General features: G+C 40.3%; 2 protein-coding genes across 2 annotated transcripts in view; both read left to right on the forward strand.

The window, feature by feature from the left end:
• The window catches only part of LOC118405652 (muscle M-line assembly protein unc-89-like), a 125,005-nt gene extending 110,672 nt beyond the window's left edge, over positions 1–14,333 (forward strand). Inside the window, 13 exon segments of the mRNA XM_035805226.1 lie at positions 759–924; positions 1,517–1,692; positions 2,269–2,389; positions 3,276–3,385; positions 3,968–4,145; positions 5,270–5,498; positions 7,163–7,256; positions 7,849–8,092; positions 8,557–8,616; positions 8,783–8,917; positions 9,132–9,275; positions 9,701–14,124; positions 14,126–14,333. Coding sequence (XP_035661119.1) covers positions 759–924; positions 1,517–1,692; positions 2,269–2,389; positions 3,276–3,385; positions 3,968–4,145; positions 5,270–5,498; positions 7,163–7,256; positions 7,849–8,092; positions 8,557–8,616; positions 8,783–8,917; positions 9,132–9,275; positions 9,701–14,124; positions 14,126–14,167 — 6,123 coding nt within the window. The 3' untranslated portion in view covers positions 14,168–14,333.
• LOC118405945 (obscurin-like) overlaps positions 14,248–17,709 on the forward strand; it is a 7,105-nt gene continuing 3,643 nt past the window's right edge. The window contains exons 1-3 of the mRNA XM_035805798.1: positions 14,248–15,949; positions 16,632–16,754; positions 17,310–17,456. Of these exons, the coding sequence (XP_035661691.1) occupies positions 14,248–15,949; positions 16,632–16,754; positions 17,310–17,456 (1,972 nt within the window). The remainder of the gene's footprint in view (positions 15,950–16,631; positions 16,755–17,309; positions 17,457–17,709) is intronic.

Consider the following 17,709-nt stretch of genomic DNA (forward strand, 5'->3'; position numbering starts at 1 on the left):
TGTGCAGTCAAATCTCCATCTGTAGACACATAAAGACCACCTCTACATAAAGACCATCTGGCCAGTGAGGTCACATGTACAATTTTCCCATTGACACAAGCATTGAAAATCCTGTCTATAGTGCACACTAGACCTAATTTTGTTGGTTCCATGAGTGTTCTTTCGGTCAGTTTTAGGTCTCAACTGTGTAAGGCTTTAGCACAAAGGCAGAGGGAAACAAGAATATCTGTTGGATCTGTAATAATGAATTCCTTACTAGTAAGTAACAGACTTTGCTCTGTCTGGATATAATAGCGTTGTGGACTCACTGTCTTGTAGATGGTGGTTATTGATAAGCACTTACAATAGATTTTCTTCACTTAAAAGTGATTAAATGGTTTAAAACCAAATAACTTCTCACACACTACATCAAGTTGTTCAGAATTTTTCCATGTCTATTCCATCTCATCTTCATTCCACTTTCCATACATTGTGTTTATGTTTTGCTAAGTGGGTCTACTAGGTTGTTGCCTAAATTATACAATTAACAGCAGACCAGTGAGTTTGAAATGACAGCAAGGTAGAAATTATCCCCTTCCACCTTCCATATTTTCTAGCTAACCATAGCTTGTGACTATACATTTTCTATTTGTGTAGGTTGTTGCCCGGGGTGCAAATGAACAGCAGACCAGTGAGTTTAAGCTAACAGTGTGAGAGAAATCCCCCTGCCCATATTTTCTAGTTAACCAATAGTGTGTGTATATTTCCCCTTTGTGTAGGTTGTTGCCCGAGGTGCGAATGAGCAGCAGACCAGTGAGTTTAAGCTGACTGTGAGAGAGAAGTTCTCCCCTCCCACCTTCCCTAAGGCTCCACAGGACATCACAGCTGATGTGGACAAACCCATCAAGGTTACTGTGGAGATCAAGGGAGAACCTAAACCATCAGGTAAGGCCTGGCATTGATAGAAGTTACAATGGAAGTGTCAAAAAATATTGTTTTGTGTAAGCCACACAAATGCAACTGCTGTATATCAAAAGATGCACATCAGTACAACATGTAGTTGTCTCTATCTTGAGAAAACAATTGCATAAATAGTAATTAAGAGAATATCTTACTTCATGAGATTGTGTTTTTTTAGGATCACCTATTTCAGCAATGTCTCTATAGCATTGGATAAAGTGCTGTTTGTTTGGGTTTACAAAACTATTGAATGTGAATAGATAAATAGACAAACAGACTTTGAGTGAGTGAGTGAGTGAGTGAGTGAGTGAGTGAGTGAGTGAGTGAGTGAGTGAGTGAGTGAGTGAGTGAGTGAGTGAGTGAGTGAGTGAGTGAGCGAGCGAGTGAGCAAGCAAGTTAGAATAGAAGAAATGACTGTATCAAGTATCTGGCTTAGTGGCTTAGTGAACAAACATACAAACAAACTGAAGCACAAATAATCATTTTATTGTGTAATGCTGTTAATTAGAAAAGGTATTTTTCTTTGTGTTATGTAATTTCAATTTTTCTAAGATTAAGTCTGAACACTTTTCTTTAGTGAAATGGACCAAGAAGGATAAGAAGACCAAGGTTCTGGAAGGAGGCGATGGCTACAGCATCACATCTTCAGGTAACAAGTACACACTTGAGATCCCGTGTGCTGACTTCAAGGACTCTGCAGAATACACCATCGAGGCAAGCAACATTCGAGGGTCTGCCTCCAAGTCCTTCAAGGTGGGGAGCTTTCTTACTGGAACAAATGCTTCCTTGTGAAAATATTTGTTTACCAGTGAGTGAATGAATTAGTTAATCAATACAATTGACAAATTTGCAGTATACATTGCAATGTGACATTTTATGTCTCATTATTGATCTTAATGTATCTTGAGAATTTTGCTTGTTGAGAGTCCTCCAGCAACCAACACCTTTATTGCAGTCTACCAGATACTTACTGTATTCCGCATGCATTTGATGGTCTTGATAAAGTATTGTATTAAACTAGGAACTGCCAACATAAAGTATCAAAAGTTACAATGTTGAAGATTAGACAGTTCAGGTAGCATACAGTACATTTTGTAACTGTGAGGTGTATATGGTCACTGATAAAGATATTGGATGCTACTTGAAATTTATGACCATTTATCTATCCTTTTTCTTGAGTAACTGTTGTAATGCATATCAGTGCGCCACAATTCTGTAGTTTACAAAGAAAAAATCAATCAGTCCAAAAAGTATGTAAAGTCTAAATGACGTGGCACAGTTTTGTTAGAATTTGTTTCAACTTTTTTCTTCCCATGTCTCTCCATACAGATCGATGTGGTGGAAGTTAAGGTTCCTCCAGAGTTCCTGAAGAAGCCAGGAGAACAGACAGTGATGGAAGGGGACACTGTGGAGTTCAGATGTGAGGTAGATGGGGACCCAGAACCTCAAGGTGTGTATGGTGACAGTCAGGGCTTGAAATGCTGTTTTCTGCATACCTGCACTGGTGCAGGTAACATGATTTTGATTGAAAATTACATGCACCAGACAAAATTTATCTTCATCAATCTGAACGTAGGAAGTAAGGATCATACTAAAATTGTTGAAGAACCATTGCTTATTTTTTCTTTTATACTTTATAGGTGGTAACAGTCAATGGAGCTAATAACAATCCACATACACCTACATCATAGGACATTTATGTATAAAACCCAGTACATGGGCCAGTGCAGGTTAGGTGCAGGTAGACATCAGAAATACCTGCACAGCTCCAATTTTACCTGCACTAACCTGTATATGCAGGTGGTATTTCGAGCCCTGTATTGGATACCTTGCAATTGTAAACTGCTTAATGGCTAAGGTTTGTATGAAGTGTTCAAGCATATACCCAACAGATCTATCTCATCCACGCACACCAGAACCACAAAGTCTGTATGGTGAAGTCTTGTTTTAGAGTAAGCAAAGTTTGTTCAATGACTAAAGTGACATTCCTGTATATGTACATACTGCAACCAATTTTAGCCAGATTTCTGGTATACAGTTATGACAAGTTTTCAGCATCTTCTAAAACATACAACACTCACACAGTAGGTGAATAACAATGATGTAACATATTGATTCTTAATTTTGGTGAAATCCTAATAATGATAATGTTTTAGAATCATCCTGTACTCCCTTCTTGGCGACCAGAAAAAAAATATTTGAACGACAGAAATACTGCTTGAAATTTACTGTTCAAACTGTCCAATCACTTATTGGGATGGTTATTGTTATATTATACTATATTATATGCACTTTTTTTGCAAGTTTCAGTGACAGTATGTTCCCATATTTTACAGTGATCTGGTCCAAAGACAGCTGCCCCATCCATGAGGGAGGCCAGTTCTCCATCTTTACTGAGGACTTCAGCTCCTCCCTGGAGATCTCTAATGTCACTTTGGATAACAAGGTACTTCATTACACAATCATGTGTATCTTCTCTGTATATCATGTACTCTTATCTAACACACTGTATAATGTTAGATGTGTGATAAAATCAGAATCTAAGAGGACTGGCACACTTGTACACATATTACGTTTTTACATTTTTGAGGTCAGGTAAAGTTTGAGGGTAGGAATTTGTTTTATTACTTTGACCCACCATTGTCAAAGAAGTTATCAAAGAAATGAAAACAACTTCTTTGCCTGTAAACATTACCCAAAATAAAATACTTAATTCATACAGATTTGATAGATGAACAACCCTGACAGCTCCCTTATCCATTCTTGGAAATTAGATGTTGAGATTTTGTGAAGCTATTCAATAATACACTGCTTAATCTGTTTGTTTTCATTCAATATCATGACTTCTGTGATTCAACATTATTTTTATTTTTGTCTTTATCAATCCTTGTGTTGTGGAAAATGTGAAATATGCAGAACAAAAATATCAATTGCATCAGATTATGCAAACTTGGCTAAGTCTCACACCAAAATCACACCAACTTAGCTATGTCTATGTATAATGCATCAAAACCCTTTTTGTTCCCAGGGAACATACGTCTGCACCATCCGCAACAAGCACGGTGAGAAGAAGTGCAACGTCACGCTGAACGTTGATGAGAGACCCTTCCCACCTGAGTTCCTGGAGCCGCCTGCCTCCCAGACTGTGGAGGAGGGCAAGAGTGCAAAGTTCACCTGTGAGGTGGATGGAGAACCTGCTCCTAAAGGTACGCATTTTTTTTTCTCAGTACAGCAGAGATTGAACTTCATTTTGGGAATAGATGCATAATATGTGTATCCAACCTAAAGATGTAGGCGCATAGAAAAACCTTCAGGCCACAACATTGAATTGATAGACCAATTCTATAGAAATGGTTGATGGATAACTGTCACCTCTACCCTCTGATTGCTAATGAGCTGACTTGTCCAGATGTTGTCTACTAATCTTGCTCGAGTATCACTTTCACCCTCTGGGCTACTCGGGAATTCCCTTCGGGGAATGGAAGAATGCAGACTAGCGTAATAGAACTACGCACGCGCGGACTATTGACATGCCTTTCCAATTCTGGGAATTCTTGGCAAACAGACACACACTATACTATGAGGCTCACCCAATGAGGTGTCGCCAAAAAATTAGCAGCACAGCTCCAATGTTCAGTGCACAAAGGTGCATATGCTGTTAAGTCAAACCTGTCTATAGAGACCACTAGAGACAGTTGAATACGAAGCAGAATGGTCCCAGAAGACGGGTAGTCACCATAGATAGACCAATTCCTGCATTCTTGGGTCAATCGCTAAAATGATTTTGAGTGCCACGGTCAACAGGAGGTTCATGCAGAGGTTATTACACAACAAAATATGTTTCAAACATGAATGAATATAGAGTATTATTGTGATTTTTAGTTCCCTTGGTCCTTTGAAGCAAGACAAAACATACACAGCAAGTAGCAAGTTATAGAATCTCTAGTTAATCATTGGTTTCCATAGACAAGAGATTGTATGTCCCAGTACAACTTTCAGCACCAAGGACAGCACAAATGAACCTTCTTCTTTTAGTGCAATATATATAGATCATTGTTTTTACCAGATGTATCTCTGATATCGACATGTCTTTCCTTCAATTAAGCTGTGAAAGATGCATTCACGATTTAAGTTATTCAGAAAGAATATAGGTGCCTACATCTATAGTTGGAAATGCAGTCAAATATTCCTGTGCATTTTGCACCATATACAAAAGATACATGAGACAGAGAGATACTTCAGTATGTTAAAGGTTAATGGGAGATAAGTGTTTTAACACTATGTTAATTTGAGAATGGAGTGAAGCAACTTGTTATATTTTTTTCCACAGTTTCTTGGGCAAAGGATGGTCGAACTCTCCAGCAAGGAAAACGCTACAAGATCTCGGGTGACGAATTCTCGTCCACCCTGGAAATCCCCACCGTCCTAGTGACCGATGGCGGCTCATATGCCTGTGTCCTGGAGAACGCAGAGGGCAAAGTGACGGAAGAGTTCACTCTCACTGTACAGGAGGGGGATCAAAAGGAGATCACACAAGACCAGCTGCAATCTCTACTAAGGTTAGTAGTATCACCCCTCCTACCACATGGACTGTTCCAAGAAGGTTGAATATGTTGCCAACCTTCCATGGGTTGTGTCATTACTGAAAGTATTTAAAACTAAGTCTTACTTAAGTTTTTGAAATATTATATAGCTCTTAGATTTCCCAAGTTAGATAACTCAGAGATATTGAAAATGCAGCTACAAGAAATGAAACTACATGTATTATGATTAGTTAATTATAGAAATTGTGTCACATTGACACATTGACTTTCTTTCTATGATAAGTGTACATGTAATTTTACCTGTATTTGTCTGTACTGTATTTGTTGTTACACTGTCTGTTCATGTGTTTATATGTTGGATGTGCAGTCAAATATTCCTGTGCATTTTGCAGCATTGAGATTGAGTCTGAAACCACTGGTTTCAATGGACCTTTCCTATGAACTTTGTAGCAAGTGAATGACTATACTTTTACAGTAATGGAGTTATGTTTCACTGCTTCATTGTAAAACAGTATTCTTCTAGTTTAAGTCATAGAAGAGATTTTAAAGGAAAGACAAGCATGAGTATCTAATAGTTGCTTTGAGACAAAAAAAAGCAACAACATGTTTGTCTGAAGTGCAGTTTAAATTGTTGCCAAAAATCAAATCCACAAGCAGCAGTCATAGTTCCACAAATCACAGATTGTAACATCTCAGCTAAGTGAAGCAGAAACTCCATATAGACCTAGAAGAGTCCGAATCTGACCGTAGCCCTGTCCTACCTCCCCTTCCTTAACTCTGCCCTATCCCCCTCCTCTCTCCTCCAACCCCTTCCCCTGTACTGCCCCCCTCCCACCTCCGTACCCTCTACTGTACCCCAGCCCAGAGCATGAAACAGAGATGCATCTCCTCCCTGATGAACGTAACCTGCCTTAGAAAACTATCATAATGCTTAGCTTGAGTTTCTATTAATGTATTTATCAGCTATAAATTTGCAGTGTACAAATTATATAGAATTTCTTAAAAGACTTCAAAATTATCTTATAGCCAAAATGTTTATGAAAGTATGATTGGTTGATTGATTAATTGATTGATTGATTGATTGCTTAATTGATTGTTTGAGAAGTGTTATCTATCTACATTGCAACGCTTGAAATGAGCATATATTGATCAACAAACAGCAAACTGAAACTGTTCACATGTAGAAAATTATGTACAGAAACAAGCCAGAAATTATCATCAAACACATCTCAATACCTCTCCATACTCTCAGGTCTTCCAACTTGCCTTATATACAGTATCCGTTGTTGTCTCCATATGTTATAAAACAAACAAGCAAAAAAAAAACAAGTGTGCTTCAATACGTTTTCCCTGTGTAAATTGCAAAGTGCTGTCAAGCAAGAGCTACACTTAAGCCAAGGATCATACTCAGGACTGGCAACCTGTTTTGTCCACTGTATTCCATTAATGTCTACAAAAACGAACCTTTTTGTTCTTCCTGTAAAATGGCAACTAGCTATCTAACAATAAAGCTACTCTTCTACCATATGTATGAGAACATCTCTTGATATTTGTAACCTACTTCTACTAGAAGTGCATTTATCATATCTTTAGTAATAGCCTAGTACAATGCATGTTTACCTTGCTTGACTTTTACCTTTCCCCCTTCTGTAGAACTAACCCCTAATACTTTGCTCCAGTTCCATTGACAGTGGTTCCACAGAAGATACTGACATGTTTTACAGCATCGATGAGGCGTCTCCGCCTGAGTTCAAGTCTGAGCTGAAGGACATAGTAAGGACTCTTCTTTTCTTAGATACAATGTCTTTAAGATCAGTTTGTGAGGCATCTACATTTGTACATATGCATTTGCACTGCTTGAGCTACTTGAAAAAGTTGACTGCCATGCAGAAACAAACAAATGTAGACTGAAACATCATAAAGCCTCTGGAATAACTTAGCAAGTTGCTCATTTTGATATTTCATATAAATATATGATATTTCAGCAAATGTACATAGCCTGATTGGTTGATAATGAGTCAGTGAGCCATTAAAAATTCGATCATTATATAGTATTACTTTTGCCATTTATGAAATAGCTAGTGCAATGCAGTTTTTGTCAACAGAAAGTTATTGAAGGCCCATTGATGGCTACAGTGTTACATTGTTTTTAACATTTAAGAAATTTGATGAATGCTTTATTTGTAAGTCATTTTGAGCAAAACTATTGAAACAATCTGCTTTGGTTCCTTCTATTACTAAGTCTTCCCCTGTAAAACTGATGAGTTGAGACCGTAACTAAAATTTTGTATTTGCTAAGTAATCTGTATTCCTTTGGGACATTCTAACCCAATACTAATACATCTATCATACGATTTTTTACCAGATTTGCACAGAAGATGAGGAGGTTGTGTTCACCTGTACGGTAATGGGAGCTCCGGACCCTCAGATCACCTGGTACAAAGATGGGAAGAACATCAAGCCCTCCAAGTACTTCAAGATGTCTTACGATGGAGAGACGGCAGAGCTGACGTTAGACGGAGCCTTCCCTGAAGACTCTGGAGTGTACACCTGTACTGCAAGGAACCCTGCAGGAGATGTGTCAAAATCAGCAAAACTAACTGTTCAAGGTGAGTAACCTTTAGTGCACTGAAGTAGCCAATTCTCTATTGGTTCCAGGGATAAGGATGAATATTATACAATGTACTTTCATAATTGCACAGTCATACAAGTAACCAGTTATTGTATCAAAACCCAATTATTGGTTTCTTTATCAAATGGTAGGAGCTACTTAGACAGGCAACAGTTCTCTCTTAGACTAGTTTACAAAAGTACATTTGATTTATTACAATTTTCTTTTAAATAAGTCTTATTAAAACATTATTGATTGTGCATACAACATGTCATTGGTTTAAAGAAACTCTCAGATATTAACAAAAAACTTGATAACTGTTACAATGGACAACTGTTTGCATATTTTACTTATAACGTAATATAAATGATTGTATGTTTCCTGTGTCGTTAGTTTACTGAAACTTGTTGAGCTGCTTCTTTCCTTTGAATGGAACTAAGAAATTAATATAATTCTTTTCAGAACTTGAATCACCATTAAAGAGAGGCGTATCTGAGGAAGAGGATGAGACTGCTGGACCAAGTAATTCTACGATTCCTTTTTTCTTTAAGACTTTCCTTTAAGAAACCATTAATGACATTGTTAGATTAGTATAATTAAAGTACACCTTGTGCTTGCCCCATGATTTTCCTGTCAAAATAGATATTCATGTGATAAAGTGTCATATCATGTCATCATTACTAAACAGGCCCCCCTAAGTTCAGCCGGGCCCTGCAGGATGAGGTTTGTGAGAAGAACAGCATCGCACAGCTGACCTGCAAGTTGTCGGGTAACCCCAAACCTAGGGTGACTTGGATGAAGGGAGACACAGTCCTGACAGAAGGTAAAACATTTTTTTTGTAGAATTGAAAATAACCCCTGAATGCCTACAATACACAATCATTATGTGAAGCTTTGGTGCTTCAAGGGATGGTTAAAAATATCACACACATAAATAATGGTCAATTTCAAGCAAAGAAATACTAGTAGACATTCACCAATGCTCAGCTATCATGACCTGTTAACTTGAACTCAATGCTAAACACCCTTTTTGCTAGGAGATCGTTACGAGATTTTCGAAGAGAAGGGCAGTTTCAACATGGAGATCTACGACACGTTGCCTAGCGACAGTGGAACCTACACCTGTGTGGCATCCAACGCTCACGGAACGGTCAAGTGCAGCGCTGAACTGCTCATAGCTGGTAAGAGTAGATTTACATCAACTGGATTCATCTATCTAATGTTATGGACTGATGATTATGACTTACTGTTCAACATCTGTACTTTCTAACTATGTGCTTCATAGAGGAAGAAATAATTCAAAATGTAGTTTTAGATTGATAGATATTTTGCATTGCCAGTAGTAGCTAGTCTGTTAGCTATTCAATATCAAAATCAAATCAATATGACAGTCATCATCTTATCTGTCTGGGTCTGGGAGCAATGGGAAGGACTAGGGGACTAATCCTCCAACCAGAGCCCTTACACTGATACATTGTTTATTAAGACCATAAGGCTGTCATTCCATTCGGCCACTTGTGGCATGAATCAACAATAAAAAGGTTCATTCATTGTTGATTATGTTTTTGTTTGTGGAGGCTTTCCTGATAACTCTTGTGTTTACCAGATGGAGATGAGCTTGAGGCAGCAGAGGAGGACAGAGAAGGGATGTTCGCTAGAAAGACACTTCCACCTGCAGACGAAGAGGAGGAGGAGCTCAGCTCTGAGGGCACGGCCAACACCGTCACCGAGTCGCACCCTTTCTCAGAAGATCAGGAGGTGAGGTCCACACGTGTGCCTTCCATCCCCTCACCTGTCCATCGTGTGCCTCCACCCGAATCACCACCTGTGGCAGGTGACGTGTCACCTTTCCATTCCCGGGCGCCACACGGGACAGGTGTTGCTGTGAAGGGTGTGCCTGCTGGTGATGATGATGATGATGCACTGCATGCTGGAGGCCTGACCAAGCCCTCTGCGGCTAAACCGGCCACGAAACCAAAATGGCCAAAGGCCCAGAAGGGCCCGTCGCATGCCAGGGTGGTAGTACTAGACGAGTCATCAGGCCGACTCGATCTTGACAGTGACGACAAGCCTGAGGATTTGGAAGTGCATGCTGGGAAAGTTTTGGGCATCACAGAACGAGGTAAACCCTCAAGTGTAAGTTCTTCACAATTCAAATCCAAGCCAACCACCATCCATGACCAAGACTCATTCGTTCATTCCCAGCCAAAAGAACTACTAACACCTTCCATCACGCCATGTCAAGACACACATATGCATGCCTCTCTCTCCAAAGGTGGAAGACTAGAGAGGCCAGAACTGCACAGAGTAGACCGGGAAGGAGCTAGCAAAGATTTCCATACAGAGGAGGACACAGCCGTCTCCATAGATCAAACCGACAGTGTTGTGAGTCCCACTGCTGGCAGTGGTGATTTCCATGTTGACTTAGATTCAGGAAAGCCTCAGAAACAGGACAGTGACTTAAGACGAAGCAAGTCTAAAGACTTGGACGTAGACATTGACACTGGGAATGAAGTTTACGACAAACCGTCAGCAGGACTTGAAGTGTCACAGAAAACTTCTTTAGAAGAATACGCAAAGAAACCAGACAGTAATGGAGTTGAGAGACAAGAAGGCTCACAAAGGAAAGATATTGACAGACATCCAAAGCCAGAGAAAGACGATGACAAAACAAGAAAGCAACCTACAGACAACCTGGAGATAGAGCTAGAATCACAGAATGAAGTGTACCCCAAGACTGCAGATGGTAAACCTGAGACAATATCAGGCATCAGAATGACTACAAAACTTGAAGAAGAGGAGTATTCACAAATGGTTCACACAAACGACCTGGAAATACACATGTCAGCTCAAAGAGAGACATACCCAAAGCCTGCCAAGGCAACTATTATAACAGACAGACCAGCATTTGACCAGTCAAGAAAGAGTACAGATCGTGAATCTGAAAACGGTTTAGATCTCAGAGATTCAAAAGCACTGGCAGAAGAAGAAGAGCCACCAAAGTCAACAGATGACCTGAAAGTACAGCTAGATTCACAACGTGAGGTATATCCTACAAGAATAACGCAGAAGACAACATATGAAGAATCAACAAAGAGTTCAGAAGAAGAGCCTGAAAGGGGTGTGGGTCTCAGAGCATCAACTAAACTCGAGGAAGAGGAGTATCCACAAAAGCCAGCAGACAAGCTTGAAGTACAGCTAGACTCACAGCGCGAAGTGTATCCCACAAGAATAACACAGAAAACAACATATGACGAATCAACAAAAAGTATTGATGACAAGCCTAAGAGAGACATGGACATCAGAGCATCAACAAAACTTGAAGAAGAAGAGTATCCACAAAAGCAGCCTAAGCCAAAGGATGACGTAGAAATTCAGAGGGATTCAAAACGTGATGTGTATCCCAAAAGAATATCACCAAAGACAACGTACGAGGAATCAACAAAGACAACAGATGATGAGCCAGAAAAAAGTGTAGGTCTCAAAACATCAGCAAAACTCGAGGAAAAAGAGTTGCCCAAGTCAAAAGATGACCTAGAAATACAGTTGGACTCACAACGTGAAGTGTATCCCACTAGAATAACACAGAAAACCACCTATGAGGAATCAACAAAGAGTTCAGAGGAAGAACCAGAAAGAGGAGTGGGTCTCAAAACATTAGCAAAACTCGAGGAAGAAGAGTATCCACAAAAGTTGCCTAAGTCAACAGATGACCTGGCAATACAGTTGGACTCACAAAGTGAGGTGTATCCCACTAAGATAACACAGAAAACAACCTATGAGGAATCAACAAAGAGTTCAGAAGAGGAACCAGAAAGAGGTATGGGTCTCAGAACATCGACAAAACTTGAGGAATCAGAGTCACCTAAGCCAGCAGATGACTTAGAAGTACAACTGGACTCACAACGTGATGTGTACCCAACCAGAATAACACCAAAAACAACTTACGAGGAGTCCACAAAGAGTCCAGACGACAAGCCTGAAAAAGGTTTGGGCATAAGAGCATCAACAGGACTTAAGGAAGACGAGTATCCACAAAAGACACCAAAACCAACAGATAATCTGGAAATACAGATGGATTCACAACAAGAAGTTTATCCCACGAGAATAACACAGAAAACAACATATGAGGAATCAACAAAGAGTATAGACGACAAGCCAGAAAGAGGATTGGGTCTCAGAACTTCAACAAAACTCGAAGAAGAAGAGTATCCCAAGAAGTCAACGAAGCCAACAGACGTTACTGCACAAATTGAAACAGATCGTGAAGAGTTTCCCTCATCCAAACCTGGAATTAAGATATCACAGAAGACATCTTATGACGAGTCTACAAAAGAAGATGCTCCAGATGAGCTCAAGCCTGAAGTTGAAATCCAAAAGACATCAGATGAAAACGAAACAGAGATCAAGACATCTACACAACCACCTGCCAAACCTGGTATAAAACAGAAGACTGGCTATGCTGAAACATTAAGAAGTACACCAGACCATGAGCAACAGAAAGAGGAATCTGTTGGACAGGAAAATGGTGTTTCCTCAATGACAGGGAGAATTCTTCAAGATGAACCATCTACAGAATCCAGTATTCAGACAACTGTAAGTCCAAGGCCAAAAGAATTGTCAGAGGGCTTGGAAACTGAAGAAAGTTTTGTGGATGCTGAAGAATCGCAAGCTCCATCAAAGCAGACTCTTTCAGGAGAGAGACTCTCTCCTCCAGGTAGAGAAAGCATGACTGGTGCTGCATTATTTAAAGTAATAACACCTGATGCAGACAAAAGCAGCAGTACAGTCAGTACTCCATCAGTACTGGGGGAAGCCGAGCTGCACGATGAAGACTTGAGTCCGTACGTATCTGCTGACGAAGAACAGACTGACCATCATGTACAGCATATTCCATCTGATCATGTAACACCACTGCCATCCTCAGAATCAGCCCCATTCCATAAGGTTCCATCTGCCATAACACCATTGATATCACAATCTGCGGATGAGCAGGTTTCTGTGACAAAGAAGCCTGTCACAGGGGAGGGGCACAGGCAAACTGACATTGATGTTAGTACTGAACAACAACAAGATAAGCCATCTCTCCAGATAAGGGGTAAAGGTATGATTGAAACACAAGAACTAAGAAAGGATAAGGCAACTGTTGGTATCTTGGAAGGACAAGAGGTTTCTTTCAAAGTAGATGGTGATGGTAAAATGTTGAAAGTAATGGGAATTCCTCAGCTAGAATCAGGTAAAGCTGGAAGCAGTGAGGACATCAGCATAAAGTTAACATCATCCGATGAGGCAAGCCCATCTTTCGTGGAGCAAAGAAGTGCCAGAGAAGAAAGGTTACCATTGGACAGAGCTGCAGAAGCAGATTCCAGAAGAGAACAATCTTACACCGACGGCAGTGATAGTTCAGAAGACCTAGAAAGCTCCACAGAGGTTGAGGCTCTCTTCAAACAACCCATGCAACGGAGGACAAGTGGTGAACTCGTCTTCGACAGCAGGGAACGTCTGATGCAAAAGGCAGAAACTGTTCTTTCCAACCTCGCAGAAAGGGGACTACAACACGTTGCAAAAATACAGAGCAAAAGAATGATGGAAAGAAGAGCAGATGACACAGACAGTCACAAACTGGTGAGTCCTGTACAAAGTAGAATAGAGGAAGAAGATGAGAGGGAGAGAGAACTAACCGACAGGTTTGCCTCAAGAGAGGCAAGCAGTATCATAGACGATGTCTTGAAATCTGAGGAAATGTCAAGATTACTTGGCTTAAAGGCTGGAGAACCTTACAGCAGTGAGGAGGTATTGCATGAAGTATACTCATCAGAGGGTAGTGATGAAGCTAGTTCTGATGAAGACATTCGTTCCCATTTGTACCACTCACAAGGTATAGAAGATCTTTCTCATGCAGCAAGTGAGCTAGAACTTGATACAGAAAAGGAAACTCAAAAATCTTTGGTACATTCTGCAGAATCTAGTTCAAAGGATAGGGTGACAAGAATAGATGAATTAGACAGACCTAGGGCTATAGAAACAGATTCAAAATCTAGAAAACCTATTGTACCAACAGTTGGAGAAGTAAGGAAGGTTAGGAAACCGGATGTTGAGTTGGAATATTTCACTTCAGATGACATAAAAAAAGGAAGACTTGCCTTTGCAAAAATGTTGCAAGAAAAGAAGTCGGAAAGCAGGGATAGTGATGACAGTAGCAAAGATCTAAGACCTTCCAAATTGGAACCTAAAGGCTCTGAATCTGTAAGTGATGACAAGGAACTTTCAATTAAACCCAAAACAAAAGACTCACCAAAATCTCAGCAGAAGATGAGAATAATAGACTATAGTTCGGATGAGCTAGAAGAAGACTCAAATGACAGACAGTTTGAAGACAGAATTAGAGAAACATCTATATCTAGTAAACTTGCTGAGGAGACAAAGCAGGAGCAGAGAGACACATCATTATGGGTTAGAAGATACAGTTCAGAAGAATCTGATGATGAAAGCAATACAGGGCATCAAAGGTTTTTAGACAGAGACAGTCTTCAACCAAAATCTTTCTCCACAGATCAGTTAAAACAGTCCCAACAAGAACCAACTTTAAGAAAACAAGACCCAAGTGTTAGAAAAGTTGATGATAAACTGCAGATTGTAGAAGAAGGTAGGCTGGATCTGCCTGAGAGTCAGAGATCTGACACAGGAATTCTTGCTCCCGTAGGCAGTGAGGGAATCCTTGTGCAACAGAAGGTAAAAAGGCAGGCAGCTATGCTAGTAGAGAGACCCAGTGAGCAAGAAAAGACAGCACTAATATCTGACCAGTTAGTGGAAAACGCTACAAGAAATGACTCTGCAGATAATACAGACGTAGGAATAGATAGTCAGGATATACCACTGAGAAAGGATATCGAAAAATCAGTGGAAGCAATGAAGCCAGGGAAGGTAGGTGCTACTGGTGCAAAAACAGTTGATGGCAAGAGAGATAATGGTAACGTACAAAGACTGGTAACAAGTACAGGGGATGTTGAAGGACTAAGTCACCAAGATATGGCACAGATTAGTCCCTCTAGAACTGTTGACCAATGCTTCACCATTACTGACACAACAAGCCTAGCTAGCCCCGTCTCCTCCCCACAATCGGAAGAGCAACCACACCATATTCCACTCCACCCCCCACAAGCCATTCCTTCAACACAAACCAGTAGGACATCCCCGCAAGGCTCACCGTCACAAACGTCAGACGTAGAAAGACCTAAGGAACCATGGTTAACTGACAACGTAGCTCCGTTGCATGAACCGGATGTTGCGACTGCCCCACTAGACTTGCATGACGTTGATGTGGATGTAACAATGCATGGGGATGAAGCACACGTAGTTGGAGACCACCGCGTTCGCATGACCACTGCCCAAGACACACCCTATGGACTGCTTCCACACACTGCTGAAGTGTTGGCTGCACCCCACCAGCATGAGGGTACACGTAGTGGTGACTTCCAACAACCGCATGCCCCTGCGATTCCGTCTACTGAAGATGATAGCCAACCCAAAGACTTAAGCATGCTGAGCAGAGAAGGGTTACCAGTTACCGTAGAGTCTCGTAGTGTGTGTGCCGATGGCTCAACGGTTGCTGAACTTGAAGGCGCAACACTACCGGGAATAATTGTAGAGTCGGATGGGATTGTAAAGACGACGACGTGTGTAAGAGAAGAACCGCAGGCGAGCGCAGGAACGCGTGTTGTGCAGCAGGATGGTAGTGGTACTGTTTTTCTGCAGCTGGATGATGAGGTGGCCCGGGCCATGCAGGAGGATGCCAAGCCTGCGGAAGTCAACGTAGCTGTGGGACAACGGGTGGAACTGAAGGCAGAGATTCCAGGTAAGTCTTTTTAAAAGCACTGCAACATATATTTTCAAGACATACAGTTTCTTTGTAAACTTCTATCAGATTCTATAAAATGCTCTATATGTAACGTTACCATATTTACCTTTGATTTGTAAATGTTAGCACATTCTTCCTATTGAGCCCTTATAAATCCATTGAGTTTGATCACATAGTGAGGCACAACCGTTACGATAAGAACTCTTTTGTTCAGTGCTAGAATTTCCTATTTGAAAGACAGAGCAGATATGTTATCTTGAAACTACCATCAAGATTATGTGTCAGAAAAATTTTAAAGAATGAAGATGTCTTTTAAGTTGTTTTCAAATTGTATTTTTCCTTTCATGTGTTTTCCCATACTGTCTTCTTTTAGGTAAGAGTAACTTTTCAGGTACTTCAAATTTGATATTGTTGCAATTTAAAACAAAACAAAAGAATAGAATAGAATTTCAAGTCAATAACCTACAGATAACATTTTAGATTTATTTCCAAGTTTTACATGTAGGTTTCGATATTTTGTACCGCTTGAATTTTTTTCATTGATTCTTGCATACTTTGATAGATAATGTCAGTGCAATGAATGCTTTATTTTACCATTGTCCACTGCATTAAAACATAGCAAAGGTAAAGTTTGCCTAATATTCATCCTAAAAAAAGTGTTGTTCTGTACTTTAATCAGGAAACCCCAGAATACGATGGCTGCACAATGGTATGGAGGTCAGTGACACCAAGTTTTCGAAGTACCTAACTACAGGGGACATCCACATCCTGGCTTTGTCCAAGGTTGGACCAGAACATGCAGGTAACAATCACTAGTACAATGGTGAAACATGCCTTAAGCAACCACTCAAGGAATGGCCAAAGTACATGTAGAATGATTGGATCGATGATAAAAATTCTCACACTGAGAAAAAATTCATTGGATACACAATAAGGTTACAACTAGGGGTGGGTACCAGTACAGCATACCGCTACAAAACCTTTTTATCTTGTTGGACCGGTCAAAAAAAAAACAGACCTGAAAAAGTCAGTAGACCAGATTTTGGACCAATAAGAAAATGAACAGATTATACCACATTATAACACAAATGGTGCAAATGTGGGCAGACAGGCAAAAAACAGCAAACAGCCTTTTACCAGTAAATCTCTTTATGATTTTAAAAATTATATTGGATTTTAATGCTGAGATTTCCAATAAAGTTATCTTGTATCGACACTGAAAATGGTACATTATGAGTGCAGCCATTTTCTTAAGCTACACTTGGTTTCATATGCAAATGCACTGTACCTTGCATAATTATGATTTACAAAGACCTACAGTCATGTATGATGGAATCCATTGTCTCTCTTGTGACAGGTGTGTTCACCTGTGAGGCCACTACTGCAGAGGGTATCGTGACCTGTGACATCATCATCAAGGTGGAGGAACCCAAGGAACCTCCTGAGACACCCAAGACTCGAGTCAAGGAAGGGCACAGGGTCGAACTGAAGGCTGAAATACCAGGTAATCATATGAATTAGTGAATACTCAAGGAGCTTGAGGAAAATCAATCTTAAAGTATATCTTGCATAGGGATGCTATTAAAAGGAATTGTGGCAGTGCAATCTAATGCCATTTGAGAAAGGCATGAGTTAACTTGAAGGGCGGGGGGGGGGGGGGGTAGGGGGGCGTTGGAGGGGGTCAGAAGTATGTTATTTTTATTTAAGCCATACATATCAATTTTGAATGAATATTAATGAATTTGCTTATGTTTCAT

Source organism: Branchiostoma floridae, chromosome 18 (assembly GCF_000003815.2).
Source record: "Branchiostoma floridae strain S238N-H82 chromosome 18, Bfl_VNyyK, whole genome shotgun sequence".
In the NCBI taxonomy this organism is placed as follows: domain Eukaryota; kingdom Metazoa; phylum Chordata; class Leptocardii; order Amphioxiformes; family Branchiostomatidae; genus Branchiostoma; species Branchiostoma floridae.